The following is a 25,095-nucleotide window of genomic DNA, read 5'->3' on the forward strand; positions in this document are numbered from 1 at the left end:
GAAGAGTCAGGGGTGTACAGCAGATGTGGTCTGTACCTGATTATATGCTCAGCACGTAGCATTTCCTGGATGCTGCCTGGAATTTCTATTTGAGCATCTATAACATTTTGCCTGGGTGCTAAACATTTTCTGAGGACTTCTGCTACTTATTGAAGTCTGTTTACATCATGCATAGAGCAGGGTAGAAACCCAAGGAATACATGTCGTGGGAACAGCCCCCAAATGTATAATAAACAAAAATTGGTAGAATCCACTAATATCTAAGACATGTTCTCTACACTGCCCCCTGGGGATCCTCGGTGGAACTGAGCTCCAAATGTCCATAGTGGAAACTCTTAAAAACACATCTATTGGCTAGGTGCGGTGGCTCACACCTGTAATCCCCAGCATTTTGGGAGGCCGAGGTGGGTGGATCACCTGAGGTCAGGAGTTTGAGACCAGCCTGGCCAACATGGTGAAACCTCATCTCTACTAAAAATACGAAGCAGTTAAATCCAATCAAGTAATATACACACATCCTACTATTTCTGTGTCTCCAGAAACCCTGACTAACATAACCTCCTAACTACCAAATCCAGCAGTCTCTCTACTTGGCATTTCTGGGTTTGTTTGTTTGTTTGTTTGTTTTTGAGATGGAGTCTTGCTCTGTCGCCCAGGCTAGAGGGTGGTGGCACGATCTCGGCTCACTGCAACCTCTGCCTCCCAGGTTCCAGCAATTCTCCTGCCTCAGTCTCCTGAGTAGCTGGGATTACAGGTATGTGCCACCGCACTCTGCTAATTTTTGTATTTTTAGTAAAGACGGAGTTTCACCATGTTGGCCAGGCTGGTCTGGAACTCCTGACCTCGTGATCCACCCGCCTTGGCCTCTCAAAGTGCTGGGATTACAGGCATGAGCCACCGCGCCCGTCCATCTGCCTTTCAGCAGAAGCTGATCAACCTAGTTGGCACTTCCTGTCCTTCAATGTCCTGGACACTCATCTATCCAGGAATTCTCACCTACTTATCTTTGAGTCTTCTCATATATCTCGTGTATCTTCCTCCTCTGAATCTTTAGATTACAGGCGTGAGCCACCGCACCTGGCCTGAATTTGCTTTTCCTGTCCCTGAATTAACTGAAGTTTTATTCAAAATTTTGTGTATATGTCCATTTGTCTGGGAAAAAGGGCTTTAGCGTTCAACAAAATTCTCAAAGGGATCCAACCTCAAAGATGCTGAGAACCACTGCTCTAGGGATTTTCAAGAGAAAATAGAATTCAGGTTTAAGGAAGGACTGGTTTGAAGTATAATTGGCAATTAAAAGGTGGACTAGGCTGGTGTGACTTCTAAGCCTCTGTGTCCCCACCTGGAATGTGGAGATTGTGGCTCCTACATCCTGGTGGTCCCTACCTCATATGTGTTTGCAGAGGGCCTGGTACCTGTGAAGACCCTCCTTACAGGGTGGCCTCCATTCTGAGACCACGGCTTCAAGGACTCGGAGAGGATTATGGACAGACTATGTGCAGAGTTCTCCTCCTCCTCCTGTCCCAACGTCCCCCCTTCCTCTTCCTCCTCCTTCTCCCTCTACCCCCTTCTTCCTCCTCCACAGAGCTTTATTCTTAATCCATTTTACATACCTCTCATCATTATTTCTGCAGCTTGAAGTGTCTCCTTCGTGTAGAAAACTCCAATATCCCTTTCTCATGCTCTAATCTCTCCAGGGCTCAAAATTCCTATTTCCAATTTTCTATTGTACGTCTCAATTCCAGTGTCTGACCAGCACCTCTAACTAACAGTTTTAAAACCGAATTCATTCTACTTCTTGCTTCAAGTCTGTTCCTCTTTCTCACCATCCATCTACCCAACCTCCCAAATGGGAAACCTCTAATTCATCCTTATTTCTGCTTTCTCGCACATGTACCACTTCCACATCTATTTGGGCCTCAAGTCTGACCAACTCCCCTTACAAATATTCCTAAAATCTGGCCCACTTCCTCTAGCAGGGTTCATATTTTTATTATTTTATTTTATTTTATTTTATTTTATTTTTTGAAATGGAGTCTCCCTGTCACCCAGGCTGGAGTGCAGTGGCGCGCTCTCTGCTCACTGCAACCCTCGCCTCCTGGGTTCAAGTAATTCTCCTGCCTCAGCCTCCCAAGTAGCTGGGAGTACACGTGCCCGCCACCACCACACCTGGCTAATTTTTTGTATTTTTAGTAGAGACGGGGTTTCACTGTGTTGGCCAGGCTGGTCTTGAACTCCTGATCTAATTCTTCACCCACCTCGGCCTCCCAAAGTGCTGGGATTACAGGTGTGAGCCACCGCACCTGGCCCATATTTTTAGTAACTCCCACTCAGACTCTTCATAGCCCTATTGCTGTTCTTTCTGCTGCTAGTTTCCTCTCACTCCAGTTACTTTTACCTTCAACTTTTGTTGACCTGAGAAGTGTTTTCTGTCATTCCCAGCTTGAAGTCCTTTCCATTGCTGCCTTGAGCAGGGTTAGGAAATCTGTGGCTTTGGGCTAGTTCTGGCCCAGTGTCTATTTTTGTAAGTAAAGTTTTATTAGCACATGGCCACACATATTCATTTACTTTTATCTGTGGCCACTTCTTTGTTTTGTTTTGTTTTGTTTGAGATGGAGTCTCGCTCTATTGCCCTGGCTGGAGTGCAGTGGCACAAACTCGGCTCACTGCAAGCTCCACCTCCCCGGTTCAAGCCATTCTCCTGCCTCAGCCTCCGGAGTAGCTGGGATTACAGGCGCCCACCACCATGCCCGGCTAATATTTTGTATTTTTAGTAGAGGTGGGGTTTCACCATGTTAGCCAGGCTGGTCTCAAATTCCTGACTCAGGTGATCCGCCTGCCTCGGCCTCCCAAAGTGCTGGGATTAGGTGTGAGCCACCACACCCAAACTCAGTACATGTTTCTAAGCTGTGAACTCTATGGGGAAAGTAATTGAGGTAGTTCACCTAATTATTAATGTTTTCTCAGCACAATGCCTGACACGCAGTAGGTATTTTAAGAATATCCACCAAATGAATAAATAAATAAACAAAATAAAAGGTAGGATTTTAGGGCATTATATAAAAGCATATATATTCAAGATGACTAAGTCAACTCCATCTTAACCACAATATTATTTTTACAGATTTTAAAAACATTATTTGAAAATTTTATCAGAGAAGTAATTAGTACCTTCTGAGCACTTAACTAAGGGTGAACACTGACTAAATTGCTTTGTAAGTATTAACTCAACTCATATTATTACCTCACTACTGTGAGACAAAAAAAAATTATTTTTTATTTTTATTTTTATTTTTTTTGAGACGGAGTTTTGCTCATTCGCCCAGGCTGGAGTGCAGTGGCACGATCTCGGCTCACTGCAAGCTCCGCCTCCCGGGTTCACGCCATTCTCCTGCCTCAGCCTCCCAAGTAGCTGGGGCTACAGGCGCCTGCCACTATGCCTGGCTAATTTTTTTGTATTTTTAGTAGAGACAGGGTTTCACCATGTTAACCAGGATGGTCTCAACATCCTGACCTCGTGATCCGCCCGTCTCGGCCTCCTAAAGTGCTGGGATTACAGGCATGAGCCACTGCGCCCGACAAAAAAAAAAAATTTTAAGGGCCAGATTTTAAGCTGTGCAGTTGAATCTCTGTTGCAACTACACTATTCTCCCATTGTAGCATAAAAGCAGCCGCAGACAATATGTAAATGAATAGATGAGGCTGTGTTTTAATAAAACTTAATTTACAAAAAACAGAAGGCGGGCCAGATTTGGCCTGAGGACTGTGTCTTCCCAACCTCTGCCTATTTTCAAATGAAACACCAAAAGGTTAAAATCTGGCCCCCAAATCTTACAGCTAATAAAAAAATAAAACTGGATTTGAACCTAAACTATCTCCAGAAAATGTACTTACCCTTAACCATAAAATTATACTATTTCTCAGGAAAAAAAAAATTAAAAAATCAACAGAGTGCTTTTGTAACTTTCTAGCTGTGTGATCATAGCATTTTAGGGTTAATAGAAGACTTAGAGAACCATCTAGCTTTAAATCTTCCAGGATCATATGATGGCCATGATCATGATAAAGACAAAAATGAACACTGTTCTCTGAGTGATTAATTCATAATCTTTTATATGTTTTATCTTGCTAAGTTCTTACAAAATCCTACGACTAGGCCCCTGTTTTGCAGAGGAAGTTTAAAAAGGGGAAGCCCGGCCGGGCGCGGTGGCTCAAGCCTGTAATCCCAGCACTTTGGGAGGCCGAGACGGGCGGATCACGAGGTCAGGAGATCGAGACCATCCTGGCTAACACAGTGAAACCCCGTCTCTACTAAAAAATACAAAAAACTAGCCGGGCGAGGTGGCGGGCGCCTGTAGTCCCAGCTACTCGGGAGGCTGAGGCAGGAGAATGGCTTAAACCCGGGAGGCGGAGCTTGCAGTGAGCCGAGATCGCGCCACTGCACTCCAGCCTGGGTGACAGAGCCAGACTCCGTCTCAAAAAAATAAATAAATAAATAAATAAAAAATAAAATAAAAAGGGGAAGCCACAAGAGCTCTATTGTAAAACATGGTGATCATAGTTACATGGTAACAATGTATGTATTCTCAAAAACTGCTAAAAGAATAGGTTGTTAGTGTTCTCACCACAAAAAAAAAAAAAAAAAAAACTACACACACAGCAAAGCTGAGTATGTGAGGTAATGCAAATGTTAATTAGATCACTTGAGCCATTCTACAACGTATACATATTTCAAAACATGCTGTACAGAAAAAAATATCATATATATAGTTTGTATTTTTCAGTTTAAAAAATAAATGTAAATACATTAAAAGGGGAAGTCACTTCAACAAGGTTTTACAGCAAGTAACATGAAGAGCTGTGATTCAAGTGCAGATCACTGCAGCAAACTCACTGCCCACCAAAAATTTAAGCCTCTTCCCCACCCTCAAATCCAGAGTATAGATTTGTCACGAGAAAGTGGCTTCCCAGAGACTACATTTCCCAACTACCCTTGCAGTTATGTGTTATCGTGTGACTGAATCCTAGCCAATAGAGTGTGAGGGGAAGTGATATGCACCACTTCCTGGTGTGGCACATATTAACCTCCCACCGTGGGACTCAGCCATGTTCTTTTCCCCCTCCCGGTTGGTTGAAATGTGAAGAACACCAGGATGACCTTGGGAGCTGTGTATGGAAAAATGACAGAGCTTCCCTCAGCCTGACGGTGCAGGATAGACACTCTTCAGACCTGTTTGCTCACCCTCTACTGATACATAAGGAAAAAATAACTCCCACTGTGGCAAGGCTGTGACATTCTGGAGGTGATCCTAACAACCACTAATGTTACCCTATTTAATACCATCAGCCTGACACTCAGTCACTTTGCTAAATGGCCCTTGTATTGGAGGACAACTGAAATAGAGCTCATATTTTTCCTCTCTACACCATCACTGCTGACTAATGCCCTGCTCTCCATCTTCTTGTGGGACAAGATGGCTGGATTCATTATGACCATGAGGTAATTTGGGTAAATTACCTACCTCAGGCTCAGTTCTGTTGATGCCTGTCAGGAATAGGAGGTGGGCCAGGAAGAGGCAGAGGGAGAACTGTAGGTGGAGGGAGGTGCTGGTGTTCTGGATGGGCCGGCACAGGAGGAAGGTGAGGATGGCCAGGAAGAGGCACAGCAGAGAGATGGCCAGCCCCACCTGGGTGATTACAGTCAGCACAGGGTCCTCCTGCAAAACACCAAACACCAAAGGGGGAATCCATTATAGTGTCCAGTGGTGGTGGTATGTCCCTGTGGTAGTGTCAGATGGGCTTCCTTGTTCAGTCCCTGAAACAATTGACTTTACCTCTCTGAGACTTAGTGTTCTCATCTTCAAAATGAGAGCAGTAATAACACACATCACACAGGAATGTTAAAAACCGAAACAACTAGACCAGTGCTGGATACAGCTCTTAACAAATGACTAATGGGAGTTGGTGTATAAATACCCCAGCTCCCTTGCAGCTCAGATAGAATGACCCAGAGATGTGAGTTCTACACTGACTCCCAGAGTCCCCCAAAGGGAATAAAGTCCAGTTACCTATGGTGGTAACTGGCTTGATAATGCTGTCTGCACTGACATCTGTCTTACTTCCATCTCATTGTCTCAATCCCCCACTAGTGTTTCCTGTAATCCACTTTCAAGTAAGCTACTACTATTTGACTCCTTGTCTTAGAATCTCTTTTTTTTCTTTCTTTATTTTTTAACATGGAGTCTTGCTGTGTCACCAAGGCAGGAGTACGGTGGCACAATCTCGGCTCATTGCAACCTCCGCTTCCTGGGTTCACTCAGTTCTTCTCCCTCAGCCTCCTGAGTAGCTGGGATTACAGGTGTGTGCCACCATGCCCAGCTAATATTGTATTTTTAGTAGAGACGGGTTTTCATCATGTTGGCCAGGCTGGTCTCGAACTCCTGACCTCAAATGATCCACCCGCCTTGGCCTCTCAAAGTGTTGAGATTACAGGTGTGAGACACCGCGCCTGGCCTTTAGAATCTTTTTGTAAGAAATGCAGAGGATGACTCACAGCTTCCGGGACATACACAGGTTCACAGGAATTAATCTTGGTACCTTGGGGGCAAGAGCCACGAGGACGGCAAAGCTGGACAGATGGAAGCACTTGCATTTGGTGTAAGAGCCGTTGCTGCACACACGAGAGCAGCCCTCAGTGGACCAGCTGCCTCCCTCCAGTCCCTCCCAGTAGACACAGATATGTTTTGTTCTCTCGTCACCAGGCTGGAAAGAGAAGAGTATGAAAGTGGGTCTCTTCCTGGTTTTATTTTTTATTTTGTTTTATTTTGAGACAGAGTCTTGCTCTGTTGCCCAGACTGGAGTGCAGTGGTGCGATCTCAGCTCACTGCAACCTCCACCTCCCAAGTTCAAGCAATTATCCTGCCTCAGCCTCCCAAGTAGCTGGGACTACTGGTGCACACCACCATGCCCGGCTAATTTTTGTATTTTTAGTAGAGATGGGGTTTCACCATGTTGGCCAGGCTGGTCTTGAACTCCTGGCCTCAAGTGATCCTCCCACCTTGGCCTCCCAAAGTGCTGGGATTACAGGCATGAGCCAACGTGCCCAGCTTATTATTTCAACTTTATAGGTTAATCACTATGCAGTGTTGGAAACTGGATGGGAAATACACTTGTAGGGGAAGAGTTTCACACCACCACGCCTGCGGTGGGTTTATTCTCCATCTATTCTGCCCTTCTCTGGTCAGCTCAGAACCCTGGTGTTGACCCTCTGAATGGCTTCGCCAGCTTCCCTGCTATTTATAGAACCAAAGAGAGGCACTGGTGAGACTCTTTGGGTGAGAGAAGAGAGAGGAATAAAGTATTTCTTCCCTGTGCCCTTTCTACTTTAAACCATCTCCATCTTCTGCAGAGCGATCCCTCATTCCTGCCTCCTGCTTCCACTGAGCTCAGTAAAGCTTCTCCTCCATTGCCTTTTGGCTTCAACATGAGAATGGCATCTCACTGTGGCAATTTCTGGATTCCCCAACATTTCATTTCTTCCCAAGCTTCACTGAGGTGTGATTGACCAAAAACAAAACAAAACAAAACAAACAAAAAACAACAACAACAACAACAAAAAACTATGTTTATACATTCTGATAGATGTATACAGTTTTAAATGATTACCATAATGAAGCTAACACATCCAACACCTCACATATTTGTGTGTGTGTGTCTGTGTGTGTGATGAATACATTTGTGATGCACTCTCTCAGCAGATCTCAAGTATACACTTATTATCATTAAGTGTAGTTACATTGAGTGTGGTACATTAGGCTGGGCATGGTGGCTCACGCCTGTAATCCCAGCACTCTGGGAGGCTGAGGCGGGCAGATCACCTGAGGTTAGGAGTTTGAGACCAGCCTGGCCAACATGGTGAAACCCCGTCACTACTAAAAATACAAAAATTAGCCAGGCATGATGGCAGGTGTCTGTAATCCCAGCTATTCGGGAGGCTGAGGCAGGAGAATCATTTGAACTCAGGAGGCGGAGGTTGCAGTGAGCAGAGATTGTGCCATTGCACTTCAGCCTGGGGTGACAGTGAGACTCCGTCTGTTAAAAAAAAAAAAAAAAAAAAAAAAAAAAAAAAAGCTATTGGCCAGGCACGGTGTCTCACACCTGTAATCCCAGTACTTTGGGAGGCTGAGGCAGACGGATTACCTGAGGTCGGGAGTTCGTGACCAGCTTGGCCAACATGGTGAAATCCTGTCTCTACTAAAAATACAAAAATCAGCTGGGCCTAGTGGCACAGTCCTGTGATCCCAGCTACTCGGGAGGCTGAGGCAGGAGAATCGCTTCAGCCAGGGAGATGGAGGTTGCAATGAGCCGAGATGGCACCACTGCACTCCAGCCTGGCCGACACAGCGAGACTCTGTCTCAAAAAAAAAAAAAAAAAAAAAAAAAACTTCATTCATCTGTTGACAGATACATAGGCTGTTTCCATATCTCGGCTAGTGTGAATAATACTGCAATAAACATAGGAGTGCAGTTACCTCTTTGAGATCCTGATTTCAATTCTTTTGGCCACATACCCAGAAGTAGAATTGCTGGAACAGACAATAATCTGTTTATAGCTTTTTGAGAAGCCTCTGTACTATTTTCCGTAATGACTGTACCAAATTACATTTTCAATAGCATATCCATAAGGGTTCCTCTTTATTTCTTTCTTTCTTTTTTTTTTTGCCACATACTGATATTTTAAGTTTTTGGTGATAGCCATCCTCACCATGGTGAGGCGAAATCTCATTGAAGATGCCTCAGCGTGTCTTGTGTGTTCTCTTACTTCTGAATTCCGTTTCCTACTTGGGAAGCTGTCCGCACCTGCTCACCCTTTAAGGTGCTGCATGAAGACCCAGCCCGGGGTGTTTCTCACCTGATTATGGTGAAAAGTCAGGAACACAGGTTCAGACAGGGACACTTTCTCCTTCAAACCGATGCTGCCACTCACAACATGAGAGTTCAGTTTCACTTCCTGCATCCCTTTTCTTTTACTAAAAAAGGATGCATTCAGAATATCCCCAAGAGATTGAAACGTGATGAGGGCAACTACAGTGCTCTCTGAGAAAAATGGAGAAGAAATGCTGTTAGTGGCCGTCCATAGTTTGGAGAGAAAGGACAGTAGTGTCTAACATGAGGGTCATAAGGCAAGCAAGGAATGGCTAAAACTGTTCTTGGAAATCCTTAAATGCCATTCAAGACACTGTGTGTCACTTGGGGTGCAGCATTTTTGTTTATGTAATATGTATTATAATGCCCCACATATTATAAGCGGTTTATGTGCAAAATATGCTCATCAGAGTCCTAAAAATATATACGAGCCCTGGAGCATTATAACCAGAGTTGTTAGGCAAGATGTTTGTCCTCAGAAGGGCACGTGGAACTCAGGTAGTCTAAGGAATCCCTCTGCAAACTTTTGTGTATATCACAAAGTACACACCCCATATGGCAACCCGACTTCTCTCTGCAAAATGCCTAGTTAGTGCTCAAGGAAGATCTTTTTATTCCACCATGTAGAATCTCCCTACCTGAAAAGCTTTGTGAATTCCCACCCCGGGGTTTAATCACCTAGAAATGAAACAATGATGCATAGAATTTGGAATCAAGAGAATTCCTTGGAGACACGGTACCTCTTGGGGTTCTTTTTAAAGCATCAGCACAGTTGATATCCATGGTGTTATTTCCAGCTTCCAGAAAAGCGTTCTCCCTTGTTTCATTGCACCTCTTGGTTTCATAAACTGAAAACATTAAGAAAGTCAGTCCTGTTCTCAAGCCTCATGCCTAAATAATTTGCTAAAGAACTCCCTTCTCTGGAAGACCCCCTATTGGTGATCCCATCTCCCCTGTGCAAGGTTGGCCACATGGCACTTTCTTCCCACCTTTGGCTGGTAGAAATGGAGTGGCCAAAATGGCCTTAGCAACACCCTGGCCACAACCCAAGAGAAGAGAGGAGAAGGGCATGCTTCCCAGAACAGGTACTCTGATAGGCAAGCTAAGCAGTTTCCACAGGACACTTAATGGTACTGGAGTGCCTGGTTAGGGGCGAATGCAATCTTTATAAGCAAGAGTAGCTAAGCATTTTAAAGTTTTCCCAAAAAAATAGTCACTAGGAACAGAACTTCTGCATTTGGGAAGAATCCCTTGAGTAAACACTATTCATCAAACCTATAAACACATTTTGTGAGATCAACCTCAACATTTTGGGGGTATAACCAGAGTTTGTCTCTGAGCAAGTGAGAAAGCTGTCCTAGGGGCTATGGCAGACTGCTTATTACCTGTGATCACCATTTACCTATTCTTTCTTTGGGTCTAGAACTAGTAAATTTAAGCTGAAGACAAGCCATTTTCCAGCTTCCCTTGCAGCTAGGCAGAGCCATGCAACTATTTTCAGGCCAATGGATCAAAGAACAGAATGGCATGTGCTAAGGGAAACAGACATCCTTTCAACTTATTTTTTCCCCTTTTCACTGGCTGGTAAAAGGGTGTGATAGTAGAACAGCTCTTTTGTAACTCAAAGTGAAAGTGAATGATGAAGGCAGCAGAGCATAGAACTGCCATGGTATTGCTACATCAGCCCTGACTCACTTATGCTAAAACTATTTAAAAAATAATGGTTAAGCCACTGTTTACCATGCTTATACCACCAGATTTGGTATGTTAATTCAGACACTAAGTTCATATGGAACATTTGCCAAAATAGACTATCAATCAAGTCTCAATGAATTCAAAAGGATTGAAATCCTACAGCGTATGTGCTCAGACAACTCATCAAAGAGTATATATCACAACTATTTTTTCCTGGTGAGCAAGTGTGGTTTAACATACGTAAATCAATCAATAGGATTTATCACATTAACAGAATGAAAGATAAAAACCATCTCAATTGATGATAAAATGATCATCTCAATTGAGGTAGAAAAAGCATTTGACGAAGTTCAACATCCTTTCTTAATTAAAACTCCACAATAAATTAAACGAGGCCATTAACACAAGGAAACCCTAAAAAGCCACAAATATTTGGTAATTCAGCAACACACTTCTAAATAAACCATGAGTTAAATGATAAATTACATAGGAAATGTTTTAATATTTTGATCTAAATGATAATGAAAGCCCAGTATATGAAAACTTGCAGGATGCAGCTAAAGGTGTGCTTAGAGGGAAATATATAGCTCTAATTTATAGCTACGTTTTAAGCTTTAAACGCATATATTGGGAAAGGAGAATGGTTTAAAATTAGTAATCAAATTACTAAGTCAATAAGTTAGAAAATGAAAAACAAGTTCGACCCAAAAGAAGTAAAAGGAAAGAAATAATACAGAAAATTAAAGAAAAAGGAAATGGAATAATAATATAAATAATCAACAAAGCCAAAAATTGATTCTTTGAAATGATTAACAGATACAGAGGTTAGGAAGAAACCACAGTTCCTGATATAGAGTTCCTAAAACCCTTAGCATTTCCTGAGCAGTAGGAGCACTAGGAAAATCTCTTGTTCTAATATTTGGTCTTGGACTCAAGTTGCTGACATATCGCCCCTAAGACCATTGTAATTTCCTGAGTGACAGGAGCATGTGACTCAACTCAAATCCTTTGTATTTTCTTGGTTATAGAAACATCTTTTTTTCTAATGTGGTGACTCTTAGCCAGCTCCTGGATAGCCTCAGGATGGGGGTGGTTGCCAAGGAAACCAATGGTGAGATTAAAGGGTTGGAACTTTCAGTTTCACCCCCATCCCAGACACAGGAAGAGGAGGGAGGCTGAATGTTGAGTTGATATCAATGGCCAATAATGTACCCAATCATGGCTAACTAATGAAGCCTCCATACAAATCCAAAAGATTTGTTAAGCTGTCTAGGAGATTCTAGATAGCTTAAAATATGTGGGTCCTCGGCGTGGCACCCCTAAAGTGGGCTTAGAAGTTCTGCACCTCTTCTCCTATGCCTTGCCCTGTGCGTCTCTTCCATCTGGCTGTTCATCTGTATCATTTGTTTTATTTATATTTTGAATATATTTATGAATGTAATATATTTATGAATATATTTATGAATATATTTATGAAAGTATTTATGAATATATATTTATATTTTAAATATTATTTTATATTTATAGAGAGAGAGATGGAGTCTTGCTCTCTTGCCCAGGCTTGAGTGCAATGGTGCGATCTCAGCTAATTGCAACCTCCACCTCCTGGGTTCAAGCAATTCTCTTGCCTCAGCCCCCTGGGAAGCTAGGATTACAGGCGCACAACACCACACCCAGATACTTTTTGTATTTTTTTTTTTTTTTCAGTAGAGATGGGGTTTTGCCATGTTGGCCAGGCTGGTCTTAAACTCCTGACCTCAGGCGATCCACTTGCTTCAGCCTCCCAAAGTGCTGGGAATACAGGCATAACTCACCACACCCAGCCCATTTGTAATATATTTTTAATAAATGGATAAATGTAAGTAAAGTGCTTTCCTAAGTTAAGTGAGTCACTCTAGCAAATTACTCAAACCCAAGGAAGGGGTTGTGGGACTCTAATGTGTAGCCTGTCAGTCGGACGTACAGGTTACAACCTAGAATTTGAGATTGGCATTTGAGGTGAAGAACACTTTTGTGGGATTAAGCCTGCAGCCTATGGGATCTGACACTATCTTTGGTAGAGAATGTTGTGGAATCTGAAGTTTGGCATGAAAGTCATTAAGCATTCATAATGTCATAATTGAATTATAGAACACCCAGCTGGTATCCACTGGAGAACTGTGTGGTCAGTGTGGAAAATGAGCCCACACGTATTTTGGTGACCAGAGATGAAGTATTCTGTGTTCTCGTTACTATGTGAGAGTAGAGTAGGAAAATAACCGAGGATTTTTCTGTCCTCTAGCCAAGGAGGCATGGCGAATATGCTCTTAAATACTTTCCATCATACCAAGGGAAGCTGAAAAGAAGACGAGAGCTGGTTTATTCTCTTGTCCCTTGAATTTGCATTTTTGAAAACAGAGTCCTTCTCATGTAGAATGTTGGTGTAGAGGGTCTATGATCCTGGAAACCCACAGATTTCATCATTCAGAAACCCTGGCAAAGCCAGGACCCAGACCTCTTAATGGTCTTTACGGAGGGTGATAAAGACTCTACTCAGCCTCTCTTACCTACATCTAAGTCAGAAATTCGACCCTTTCCTGGAGAAGCAAAACTGTCATTCCAGATCTTCAACTCCACGCTCTGAATTAGTTGAGTAGCCTGTCTTGCAATGTCCTTTCTGCTTCCATTTCTTCTCAGATTTTCCTTCAAAAAAATAAAACTAATTAGATTGACTCTCACTGAAATGTAAGAAATAAGGAATATGCACAAGTGTTGGAGTGGGGAGCCCAGAAGGCAACAATATTTATTAAGGTGCTACAGGGTGCGTGTGGCATTGAGAATCTAGGTGCTTGATGTAGGTCTTTGAATGACAGCTGAGGCACTTTCCCCCTACCCTTGTATTTCTCTTTCTCTATGGACATGTGGCACAAGGAACTTCTTAATTGTGGGAGGCTGTCCCAGGCACTGTAGGATGTTGAGCTGTATCCCTGGTCTCTATCCACCAGATGCCAGTCACACATATCACCCCGAAGGTATGACAACCAAAAGTGTCCCCAGACATTCACAGATAACCTTGGAATGGAGGACAAAATTACCCCTGGATAGAACTACCCTGCCCTAAAAATCACAGCAAGACATGTTAATGTTTGGGTAGGAGAATGACATAGTTATACATACCAGCTGTTTCCCAAATCCAGGCTTCACCCCACTCACCCAAATATCCACTTTTGCCTGTGTCCCTTGACTATCGTCCTCTGTGAAAGAAAAGATGTCATTGAAAGAGATGTGGGAGAAAATACACCCTGCTTGCATCCCTTCCTCCAATCACCCTCAAGTTGAGTCTTTCCCTAATACTTCTGCAGCCCATCCTAATTCCCCTCTAAGAAGCCTAAAAAGTATTGCACAGTAGAATTATAAAAGAGAATTAGAATGGGGCTTCCAGTTCCATATTGAGTTGGTGCAAAAGTCATGGCAATATTTGCTATTGAAAGTAATGGCAAAAACCGCCATTACTTTTGCACCAACCCATTACTTTAGTCAACCCTGTTTATTAAGCACCTACTCGAAACCAAGCACAATGCTGAAATATATGGATATAGGCTAGGAAAAGAAACAAAGGTGTCCCCTTGTGGAATCTGAAGTTTGGCATGAAAGTCATTAAGCAAGTTATGAATAAATAATTAAGCAATTGCAAGGGATGCTCTTAATAAATAGAACATGACATGTGGACAGAAGAATGGGAACTATAGACACTGGGGACTACTAGAGGGAGAGGGTGGGAGGCTGACGAGGGCTGAAAAGCTACCGATTGGGTACTATGCCCACTACCTGGGTGACGGAAACATTCATACACCAAACCCCAGAGACACGCAATTTACCCACGCAACAAACCTGCACATATACCACACCCAAACCTAAAATAAAATAAAACAGGACTTCCCAAAATCAATCAATCAGTCAATAATAAATAGGACATGATGGTGTGGAAGTATATAGCAGAGGATCCCAACACATCAGGGTGACATGCAAGAAATCAGTGTTAATTGACTTAATAATATACAAGCAGTCGTCTACACATCCCAGTATATAAAGTGCCATCATATATATTATCTCATTTCAAGGAACACAGAAGGTTGTAGAAAAGGCACATACAGCATAATAACCAGTATTAACTGATTCTTCCTAGGTGCCTAGGACTGTTAAGTATTTCACATACATTAATAATGAGTAGGGGCCGGGTGCAGTGGCTCACGCCTGCAATCCTAGCACTTTGGGAGGCTGAGGCGGGTGGATCATTTGAGGTCAGGAGTTCCAGACCAGTGCGGGCAACATTGTGAAACCCTGTCTCTACAAAAAATACAAAAATTAGCCAGGTGTGGTGGCATATGCCTGTGGTCCCAGCTACTTAGGAGGCTGAGGTGGGAGGATTGCTTGAGCCTGGGAGGCAGAGGTTGCAGTGAGCGAAGGTCACACCACTGTACTCCAGCCTGGTAACAAAGTGAGACCCCATCTCAAAAATAATAATAATGAATAGGTAAAGTGTATTAATTTCCTAGGGTTGCCATAATATAGTGACACAAATTGGGTGGCTTAAAGCAATAGAAATGTATTGTCTCATAGTTCTGAAGGCCAGAAGCCCAAATCAAGGTGCCAGCAAGACCATGCTCCCTCTGAAGGCTCCAGGGAAACACCTTGCCCTGCCTCTTCCAGCCTCTGGTGGTTGCCGTCAGTCTCTGACATTCCTTGCCCTTTGGTAGCATACTCCAATCTTCACCTCTGTCTTCACATGGCCATCTTCCCTCTGTGTGTGTCTCTGTGTCCAAATACTCTTCATCTTATAAGGACACCAATCACGTAGGATTCAGGGTCCACTTTGATCTCGTATAACTGCATCTTGACTTATTACATCTACAAATACCCTATTTCCAGATAAGATCATATTCACAGATTCCAGGTGGAATCAATTTGGGGAGAATACTATTCAGTCCAGTAAGAAGGATTCAGAAATGGCTCCAAATAATCCCTGCCTCTTGGCATTCACATCGTTGGGTAATTTTCCCTTGACTGTGGACTGGACTCAGTGACTCATTTCTAAGGAACAGAATATAGCAAACGTGATAGGATGTCACTTCTGAGAGTGGGTTATAAAAGACTATGACTCCTGTCTTATTCATGCTCTCTTTCTGGCCATTCTAATGTGTTTGCTATAACAAAGCAAGCTGTAGAGACCCACATATCTAGAAACTAAAGGCTACCTCCCACCAAGCACCAGAAATGAACCTAGGGTTTCAGTCCACTAGCTCTGAAGGAACTAAATTCTCCCAGCAACCTTGTGAATAGCTTGGAAGCAGAACCTGCCCCAGTCGAGTCTCCAGATGAAACCACAGCCTGGACAAAACCTCAGTTGCAACTGTGATAGACCCAGAAGCAAAAGACTCAGCTAAGCCATGCTTAGTTCCTTAACCCAAAGAAACTATGAAACAATACATATATGTTGTTTTAGGCCACTAAATTTGGGGGCAACTTGTTATGCAGCAACACATAACTGACACAGTAGATACTATTAATATTACTACTCCCATTTAAAGATGAGGTGTATAGAAATTAAGTCATTAACTGAAAGCCAGATGATAAGTGGAAGATTTAGCACTTCAATCCAATCTCTCTTACCCAAAACGTGAAATAATGCTGGAATTAAACAAATAAATAAATTGTGGATAGTGAGAGACGAGTTTCTCATTGTTGGAGAAGGAAGTTACAAACAAGGAAAGAGGGAAGTTTCCACAAGCCTTGATGTTGAACTGGAACCAGAGGTATCAGTGTGAATTCATCAGATTTAGTAGATAGGTAGGTAGACATAAACATTGAATTTAAGATGAGTGAGAGATGAATAAATAGAGAAATTCAGAAGAAATTTAAAGGTGCCCTTTTGGAAGCTCGGGAAACAGATCTGTATTGGACACATACATTTGGAAGCATCTATATAGAGATGGTTATTGATGCCAAGGCTTAGATGACACCATCTTGGAAAATATCATCAAAGACAACAAAGGAGTGAGGGATGAGGGTTAGGATGGAGCTTTACTCTCTTACCCTGGCCTAAAATTAGAAAATCTCTCAGAGTTTCCCCCAAGTCCCCACCATTTTTCAGTGAAAACAGTATTTGGAGGTTCTTACCATAACAATCTGAATGATTATAACCTGTAAAACCAGCCAGCGAGTTGAAGCTAGAATGTTTTCGCCAACAGCTACAGATGTAAGCTCCAATTTTATTTGTACAATAAGTTTCATACTTGCACTTTGCCATCCTGGTCTCACATTCATTAATATCTGTGAATCAAGAGAAAGTGTTGCTTTCATTTTCATAGAATTATACCATTTCCCTTGCCCATGAAATCTTTCTTGCCCAACCATTGTCCATCAATGTTCTCCCTAAGTTAATTTATAAATCCAATGCAATTCCAATTTTTAAAAATCTACATGTGTATTTTATGAAGTGAGAGACAAATTGTTGCTATCATGCAGGTGCAGCCAGAAAAAACTACAAGGTGGGAACCAGAGATTAAGACAAAGTATAAAGCTGCAACTAAACAAAGAGGTACTGATGCATGCATAAATAAAAATAGACTAATGAAATAGACTAGAAGTCCAGACATAGACCCAAGTACCTATGGAGCTTTAGAACATGGTAAATATGACATATCAAATCACTAGAATAAGGATGGAATGTTGTTTTTAATGTTGTTTTTAAGTCACACCATTTGCTAAATCAATTTAATACACATAGTGCATAGCAGGGTAATAAACATAGGGTAAGTTAACACACTATTAGAAAAGCTTGAGAGAGATGAGGAAGGACCACACTACTAAAATCCTGGCCTGGCCGGGCGTGGTGGCTCATGCCTGTAATCCCAGCACTTTGGGAGGCTGAGGCTGGTGGATCACATGAGGTCAGAAGTTCAAGACCAGCCTGGCCAACATGGTGAAACCCTGTCTCTACTAAAAATACAAAAATTTGCTGGGCGTCGTGGTGTATGCCTATAATCCCAGCTACTCAGGAGGCTGAAGCAGGAGACTCGCTTGAACCCAGGAGGCAGAGGTTGCAGTGAGTTGAGATCGCGCCATTGCACTCCAGTCTGGGTGACAGAGTAGGACTCTGACTCAAAAAAAAAAAAAGGCCAGGCGCGGTGGCTCACACCTGTCATCCCAGCACTTTAGGAGGCTGAAGCGGGAGGATCACAAGGTCAGGAAATCAAAACCATCCTGGCTAACATGGTGAAACCCCGTCTCTACTAAAAACACAAAAAATTAGCCGGGCATGGTGGTGGGCGCCTGTAGTCCCAGCTACTCGGGAGGCTGAGGCAGGAGAATGGCGTGAACCTGGGAGGCAGAGCTTGCAGTGAGACGAGATGGTGCTACTGCACTCCAGCCTGGGCGACAGAGCGAGACTCCATCTCAAAAAAAAAAAAAAAAAATCCTGGTTTATGCAATTTTTTTGTGTCTTGCCGCTCCCAACCACATTAGCCTTCTTTACTGAATGGACCAGAGCTGAGGCTCAAGCAAAGGACCCACAGACAAAAGGTGCTCTGGACCACAGACTTATACTTGTGCTCTCCATCTGAAGGACTCAGGGACAAGCACACCTGGCCGACGGCTGTACTTTATCAAATAGTCTGCTGAAGAGAGACGAGTTTTATTTGGGCTGTGGGTTTATGTGTTTTGGGCAGAGGACACATGGAACAGAATAGTTATCACTAATGAGAGATTAAATTAAAACCCCGTTAACATTTTTACCTTCACACTTCTCAGAGAACTCATGAAAGTATGTCCTGCCAGACCAGGCCCAAAAGCCGTGTTCACAGGTGCAGTGGGTGCTGTTGTGGCACTTGGCATATTTAGGGCATGGAAGACAGAAAGCTGCAGAGAAACAGAATCCATTCATTCGTCTAAGAAATATTCAGTATGCGTCTACCCTGTACCAATGCTGCAGTCAGAAGAATGTCATGTTGGGAATAGTTCTGTTGGCATCCGTTTGGCATCCAGACCTTTGCTGAACACAGGGGCACACAGTGCCCAACCATGTCCCACTTCTGCCACCAACACCACTTTTGCCAGATGGGTGAACCTCAAAATGCCAGCACCTGTTTTTCTTTCCTTGCAGGCTCACCCTGGCTACCAGAATTCTCTTTGTTCATCACATGGCAGATTAACAATGCCTTTCCTCTCATAAGTAGCTCCCTTTATCAATGATTGATAAAAGATAGTGCATTTAAAAACAAACAAACAAACAAAAAAAGCCAATTTTGGCCAGGCGCAATGGTTAACGCCTGTAATCCCAGCACTTTGGGAGGCTGAGGCAGGTGGATCATGAGGTCAGGAGATTGAGACCATCCTGGCTAACATGGTGAAACCCCGTCTCTACAAAAAAAATACAAAAAAAAAAAAATTAGCTGGGCATGGTGGCAGGCACCTGTAGACCCAGCTACTCGGGAGGCTGAGGCAGGAGAATGGCATGAACCTGGGAGGCGGAGCTTGCAGTAAGCCGAGATAGTGCCACTGCTCTCTAGCCTGGGCGACAGAGAGAGACTCCATCTCAAAAAAAAAAAAAAAAAAAAAAAGCCAATTTCATTATTATTTTAAAAACAACAGAAAATAGCAAGTGTTGGTGAGAATGTAGAGAAAATGGAACCCTTGTGCCCTGCTGGTAGACATGTAAAATGATGCCATGTCTATGAGAAACAGTATGGCAATTCCTCAAAAAATTCTAAATTGGAATTATCATATGATCTTACCATATGATCCAGCAATCACACTTCTGGGAATATACTCAAAGGAATCAAAAGCAGGGTATAGAAGAGATATTTGTCCACTCATGTTCATATCAGCATTATTCATAATAGCCAAATGTTGTATGTAATCCAGGTGCCCATGAATGAATAAATGAATGAACAAAATGTGGTCCATCCACACAATAGTATGTTATTCAGCCTTTAGAAAGAAGGAAATTCTGGCCAGGCATGGTGGCTCACACACCTGTAATCCCAGCTGAGGTGGGTGGATCACCTGAGGTCAGGAGTTCCAGACCAGCCTGACCAACATGATGACACCTCGTCTCTACTAAATGCAAACAAACAAAAAAAAAAATTAGCTGCGCATGGTGGTGCATGCTTATAATCCCAGCTACTAGGAAGGCGGAGGCAGGAGAATCGCTTGAACCCAGGAGGCTGAGGTTGCAGTGAGCCGAGATTGTACCATTGCACTCCAGCCTGGCAACAAGAGCGAAACTCAGTCTCAAAAAAAGAAAAAAAAAATGGAATGGAATTCTGACACATGCTACACCATAAATGAACCTTGGGGAACATTATGCTCCATGAAATAAGCCAGGACAAAGCGTCAAATAATGTATGATTCCACTCCTATGAGATGCCCAGAGTTGCTGGATTCATAGAGACAGAAAGTAGAATGGCCAGGGCCTTGGGGAGGAGGAATGGGGAGTTCATGTTTCATAGACACAGAGTTTCAGTTCTGCAACTAGAAAGAACACTGTGGGTGGATGGTGGCGATGGTTGCATAGCAGTGCAAACGTTGAATGGCATTTACCTGTACCCTTGACAATGGTTATAAAGCTACATTTTACATTATCCACATTTTACCACAATTTGGAACATAGTCATAATCAATAGGTTCCTTACCCGTTGAGGGGTATGAGGTGCCTGTTCCATGCCACACCCAACAGCTTCCCCCAGGGATTAAACTCCAGCTGCCCACATGTAACTTGCTTGATAAAGATCCTATATGAGCTCCTCCCCTTCCTATGCCACTGCCCACTCCCAGCTGGTGCCTCCTAGGACTCCCTCCCAGAACAACGGGTTGCTCTCAGGGTCTGCTTCTTGGGGAACCCAAGCAATGGCTTGTGGTGAAGGCAAAGTATTTCCTGGAATGACTCAAGACACAGGCTTGGGGAAAGAAAGAGGAGAGTCTAGCATCCACCAGCCATGTGACCTTGAGCCAGCCACTATTCTGGAGGACCCTCGATCAAGTGGGGATAATGCCCATGCTGTCTTTGTAGGAGTGTCATGGGGATTAACTGAGGTGGCATGTGTGATGTGCTTTGCTATGTAAATGCAGATGATGGTGATGATGGAGATGGGAAAACAGCTCTTGGGATCTCCAAGGAGCCAGAAGGAAGTGCCAGAGACTCCACGCTCTGTCTCTTGAAAAAAGCTTCTTCCCTTCTCTGAAGGAAGCTTCCAGATCCCAATTTTCTTTCCTCTGGCCTTTGGCTATGAATAGACTCACCTCCAGAATTATCGGCTTCTGATCCTGGCAGAACCAGTAAGACAGTGAGACCTGGAACAGAGAGAGGAGGGGATCATTCTGACGGGGATCCCCTAGACTCTGCTTGGCTGAAGGCTGGGTGAGTTAGGGGCGACTAACCCTAACTCTGCCCAGTCACACGTGCAAGCTTCACCATAGCGTCTTCTAGGCAGGTTATAAACACAAGAGTCACAAATTTGGACATCATATCCTTCTAAAGTATGGGAAGTGCATCTAATTGGAGCTGTGTTTCCCAATTTCAGAAAACCCAGCAGCGAATTCAGCTTCTTCTCTATGTCCTAGCACCAAAAGACCAAGTTGGCAATCTCCTTTCTATATTCAACAGTTTATTTTAATATCAGTCCAGACCTCAAACCACACACTGTCCAAGAAAAATATAAATGGAAACCCCATAGGTCCTTTTAAATTTTCCATTAGCAACATTTTTTTGTCTTTTGAGACAGAGTTTTGCTCTGTTGCCCAGACTGGAGTGCAACGGCATGTTCTCGACTCACTGCAACCTCCACTTCCCGGGTTCAAGCAATTCTCCCGCCTCAGCCTCCCTAGTAGCTGGGATTACAGACACCTGCCACCATGCCTGGATAATTTTTGTATTTTTAGTAGAGATGGGGTTTCACCATATTGGCCAGGCTCGTCTCAAACTCATGACCTGAAGTGATTTGCACGCCTCGGCCTCCCAAAGTGCTGGGATTACAGGTGTGAGCCACCACACCTGGCCATCTATTACCCACATTTTTAAAAAGCAAAGAGAAACACTTGAAATTAATTTCAATAATATTTTTTAGTTCAATGTAGTTGAAATATATTACTATTCCAACACATAATCAATATGCAATAAATAATTTGTCCATTATTTAAATTTACGTGTGTTTATTAGGTCTTTGAAATCTGGTATGCATGTTGTACAGACGGCACATGTCCGTTTGGACTAGACACATTCTGAGTGCTCAGTAGCCATGTCCGGCTGACGACAGTGAGGGTTTAATCCTTAGGAAACAGGGTTTCCTCCGAGGTACGAGGAGATTTGAATATTCATGGGGAATCAGAATCATGGGAGTTCAGATATTTTGACAAATTTGGAATGGATAATGATGATTTGAAGATGATCTCTTCCTGCTGCCATGTTGTTAGACTGAAGTTAAATACATACACTGGGGATGAACTCAGAAACGCAGAAAGCTGCTCCACCTATTTCTTCCTGGATTATCTAACATCACTCCCTTAAGGCAAATACGCTTGGAATGAGCAGGCACTTGAAGAAGGAATTTTTTTCCTATCCCTTCCGTTGCAAGGTGGCTCTGCGTGAATCTTTTGCTAAAATATGGAGGCATCTGCTTCTATGAACAATGTCAGCCCCCAGATGGTGTAAGCATAGCAAATAATACCTAGGAGATTGGATTTGGGTCATGCTCATGGTCCATTCGAGTTATCAAAGAACAAGGCAAGGTACCTGGGCAAGATAAAGTCACCTGCTCCTGTCTCACTCATTGTATTTACTATTTTCAATATCATGCATACTGATGAAAACATTATGTTTAAAGATTTATAATATTAGGTTATCTCTTATGACATTTTGTTTTGTTTCTTTTTTTTTTTTTTTTTTTTTTTTGAGACAGTCTTGCTCTGTCTCCCAGGCTGGAGTGCAGTAGCACGATCTCATCTCACTGTAACCTCTGCCTCCCAAGTTCAAGCAATTCTCCTGCCTCAGCCTCCCAAGTAGCTGGGATTACAGGCGCCCGCCACCACGCCTGGATAATTTTTGTATTTTTAGTAGAGGTGGGGTTTCACCATGTTGGCCAGGCTAGTCTCGAACTCCTGACCTCGTGATCTGCCCACCTCGGCCTCCCAAAGTGCTGGGATTACAGCCGTAAGCCACCACGCCTGGCTGACCAGGGCCACTTTTCTGAGCCAAAACACTCAACACCAATTTTCCTGTGAATCATTTTTTTTTTCAGAGAGAAATATCACTTGATTCCCACAGGGTAGGGGTCAGCAAACTGGACCTATGAGTTGAGATGACTTTTATATTTTTTACATAAAACATTTTAAATGGTTGAAAAAAATCAAAAGAAGAATAATACTTAATGGCCATGAAAACGATACAAATTTTAGCTGCTTATGTCTGTAAATAAAGTTTTATTGACACACAGCCACATCCATTCATTTCCATAAGGCCTATGGATGCTTTAGGGCTGGAATAGCTGAATTGAGTAGTTAAGGCAGAGGCCATATGGCCCACAAAGCTGAAATACAAATTATCTCTCCCTTTACAGAAAAAAATGTGTCCGCCCCTTACATACAGTATGGAACATCACTTACCTGTAAGGTCTCCTAACAAACCTTCCATCCTTAAACTGTATCTGATGCCTCCTACGGAGATTTCTTTTTCTCGTCTCTAAGACCCTAAAGCCCAGAGGACAGGGTGGGAAGGTCTAGGTTGTAACTTACTGAGCTATGATGCTCCAAGCATGGACCCGCTTGGCGTCAATCCATATAGCAGATACTTGAAGTGACCCTTTAGCCTACCCCAGAGGGGGTTCCTATGAATGCAGATGACATTCTTTTTCTTTCTTTCTTTTTTTTACTTTTTGAGATGGAGAGTCTCACTCTGTCACCCAGGGCTGGCGTGCAGTGGTGGAATCTTGGCTCACTGCAACCTCTGCCTTCTGGGTTCAAGCGATTCTCCTGCCTCAGCCTCCAGAGTAGCTAGGATTACGGGCATCCGCCACCATGGCTGGCTAAATTTTTTGTCTTTTTAGTAGAGATGGCATTTCACCATGTTGGCCAGGCTGGTTTCAAACTCCCGACCTTAAGTGATTCACCTGCCTTGGCCTCCTAAAGTGCTAGGATTAGAGGCGTGAGCCACGGTGCCCGGCCGCAGATAACTTTCTGTCTCTCTCTGCAACAGTGCATTTTACTGCACCCAGCCGGGGAATAGGCCAGAAATGTGGGAATTACACCGTCTCTTGGAGGTCCCTAGCAGGACAGCACCCCACCTGCCCGCAGTGGTAACCCCCTCACTAACACACCCTTCAGCGGCTCTTCACCCTTCCTTGTGTGACCTCCCCACACCCTCCTTTCCTGGGATCCCCTCCCAAACAAACTATTTACGCACACGAGTCCTTGTTTCAGTTCTGCTTTGTGGCAGCCCAGCCTGACTCGAGATGAGAGCTTCTAATAGGACAGGCACACGCAGTTAATGCTGGAGAAAATGCCAGATTTGAAGGAGCAAATCAAGCAAGGATACCAGGCGCATGAGGAGAAGGGAAGGGAGTTCTTAGTTCCACTTACCCAAGAGCAGGACCAGGAAGCACCTGCTCCCCATAGCGCTGAGATGCCGGGAACAATCTCTCTCAAGGAGGACACGGTCAGAGTGCCTGGAATGAATAAGCCCCATGAAATCTGATTTCTGATGGTCCCAAGTTCAGAAGCCACGTGGCCAATGCTTATCAAAATGTAAGGCCGAGGCAGGAGAATTGCTTGAAACCAGAAGGCAGAGGTAGCAGTGAGCCGAGATCGCACCACTGCACTCCAGGCTGGGCAACAGAGCAAGACTCTATCTCGAAACCAACCAACCAACCAACCAACCAACCAACAAACAAACAAACAAAAACCTTTCATTTCTCCCTCTCCTTTGACCCAATAATTCTGCCTCTGGTTAACTCTGTCAAGGAAAAGACCCTGCAAGGATGATCATAGCACATTTGGTTATAGGGAACAAGTTTATCACTCAACAAATGCTAAAAACGGATGCATCTGATGAAATATCCGGCTGGAATTTAAAATCCTGTTCTATGGCAATCAGCAAGATCGAGAGTAGAAAACTCCACCAGACAAACTACTCATTTTTTCTTTTTTTCTTCTTTTTTTTTTTTACATTGCTGTCATTTATTTATTTATTTTTAATTTTTAATTCATAAATAATTATATATGCTTATGGGCTATAATATGATGTTTTGACTTATGTTGACATTGTGGAATAATTTTTTTTTTTTTCCGCTCTATCGCCCAGGCTGGAGTGCAGTGGTGTGATCTCGGCTGACTGCAACCTCCGCCTCACAGGTTCAAGTGATTCTCCTACCTCAGCCTCCCAAGTAGCTGGGATAACAGGCACCCGCCACCACGACTGGCTAATTTTTTATATTTTTAGTAGAGACA

At 43.3% G+C, this 25,095-nt stretch overlaps 1 protein-coding gene across 1 annotated transcript in view; it reads right to left on the reverse strand.

Moving 5' to 3' along the window:
- The window catches only part of LOC114674000 (putative adhesion G protein-coupled receptor E4P), a 38,359-nt gene extending 13,712 nt beyond the window's left edge, over positions 1-24,647 (reverse strand). The window contains exons 1-10 of the mRNA XM_077979692.1: positions 24,229-24,647; positions 20,899-20,949; positions 18,394-18,516; positions 16,777-16,929; positions 13,813-13,853; positions 13,167-13,302; positions 9,666-9,773; positions 8,912-9,096; positions 6,598-6,762; positions 5,523-5,717 (exon numbers count right to left, since the gene is read on the reverse strand). Of these exons, the coding sequence (XP_077835818.1) occupies positions 5,523-5,717; positions 6,598-6,762; positions 8,912-9,096; positions 9,666-9,773; positions 13,167-13,302; positions 13,813-13,853; positions 16,777-16,929; positions 18,394-18,516; positions 20,899-20,949; positions 24,229-24,334 (1,263 nt within the window). The 5' untranslated portion in view covers positions 24,335-24,647. The remainder of the gene's footprint in view (positions 1-5,522; positions 5,718-6,597; positions 6,763-8,911; positions 9,097-9,665; positions 9,774-13,166; positions 13,303-13,812; positions 13,854-16,776; positions 16,930-18,393; positions 18,517-20,898; positions 20,950-24,228) is intronic.
- Between the last annotated feature and the right edge of the window lie 448 nt (positions 24,648-25,095).

The sequence above is a fragment of the Macaca mulatta genome, chromosome 19, assembly GCF_049350105.2.
Source record: "Macaca mulatta isolate MMU2019108-1 chromosome 19, T2T-MMU8v2.0, whole genome shotgun sequence".
NCBI lineage: Eukaryota > Metazoa > Chordata > Mammalia > Primates > Cercopithecidae > Macaca > Macaca mulatta.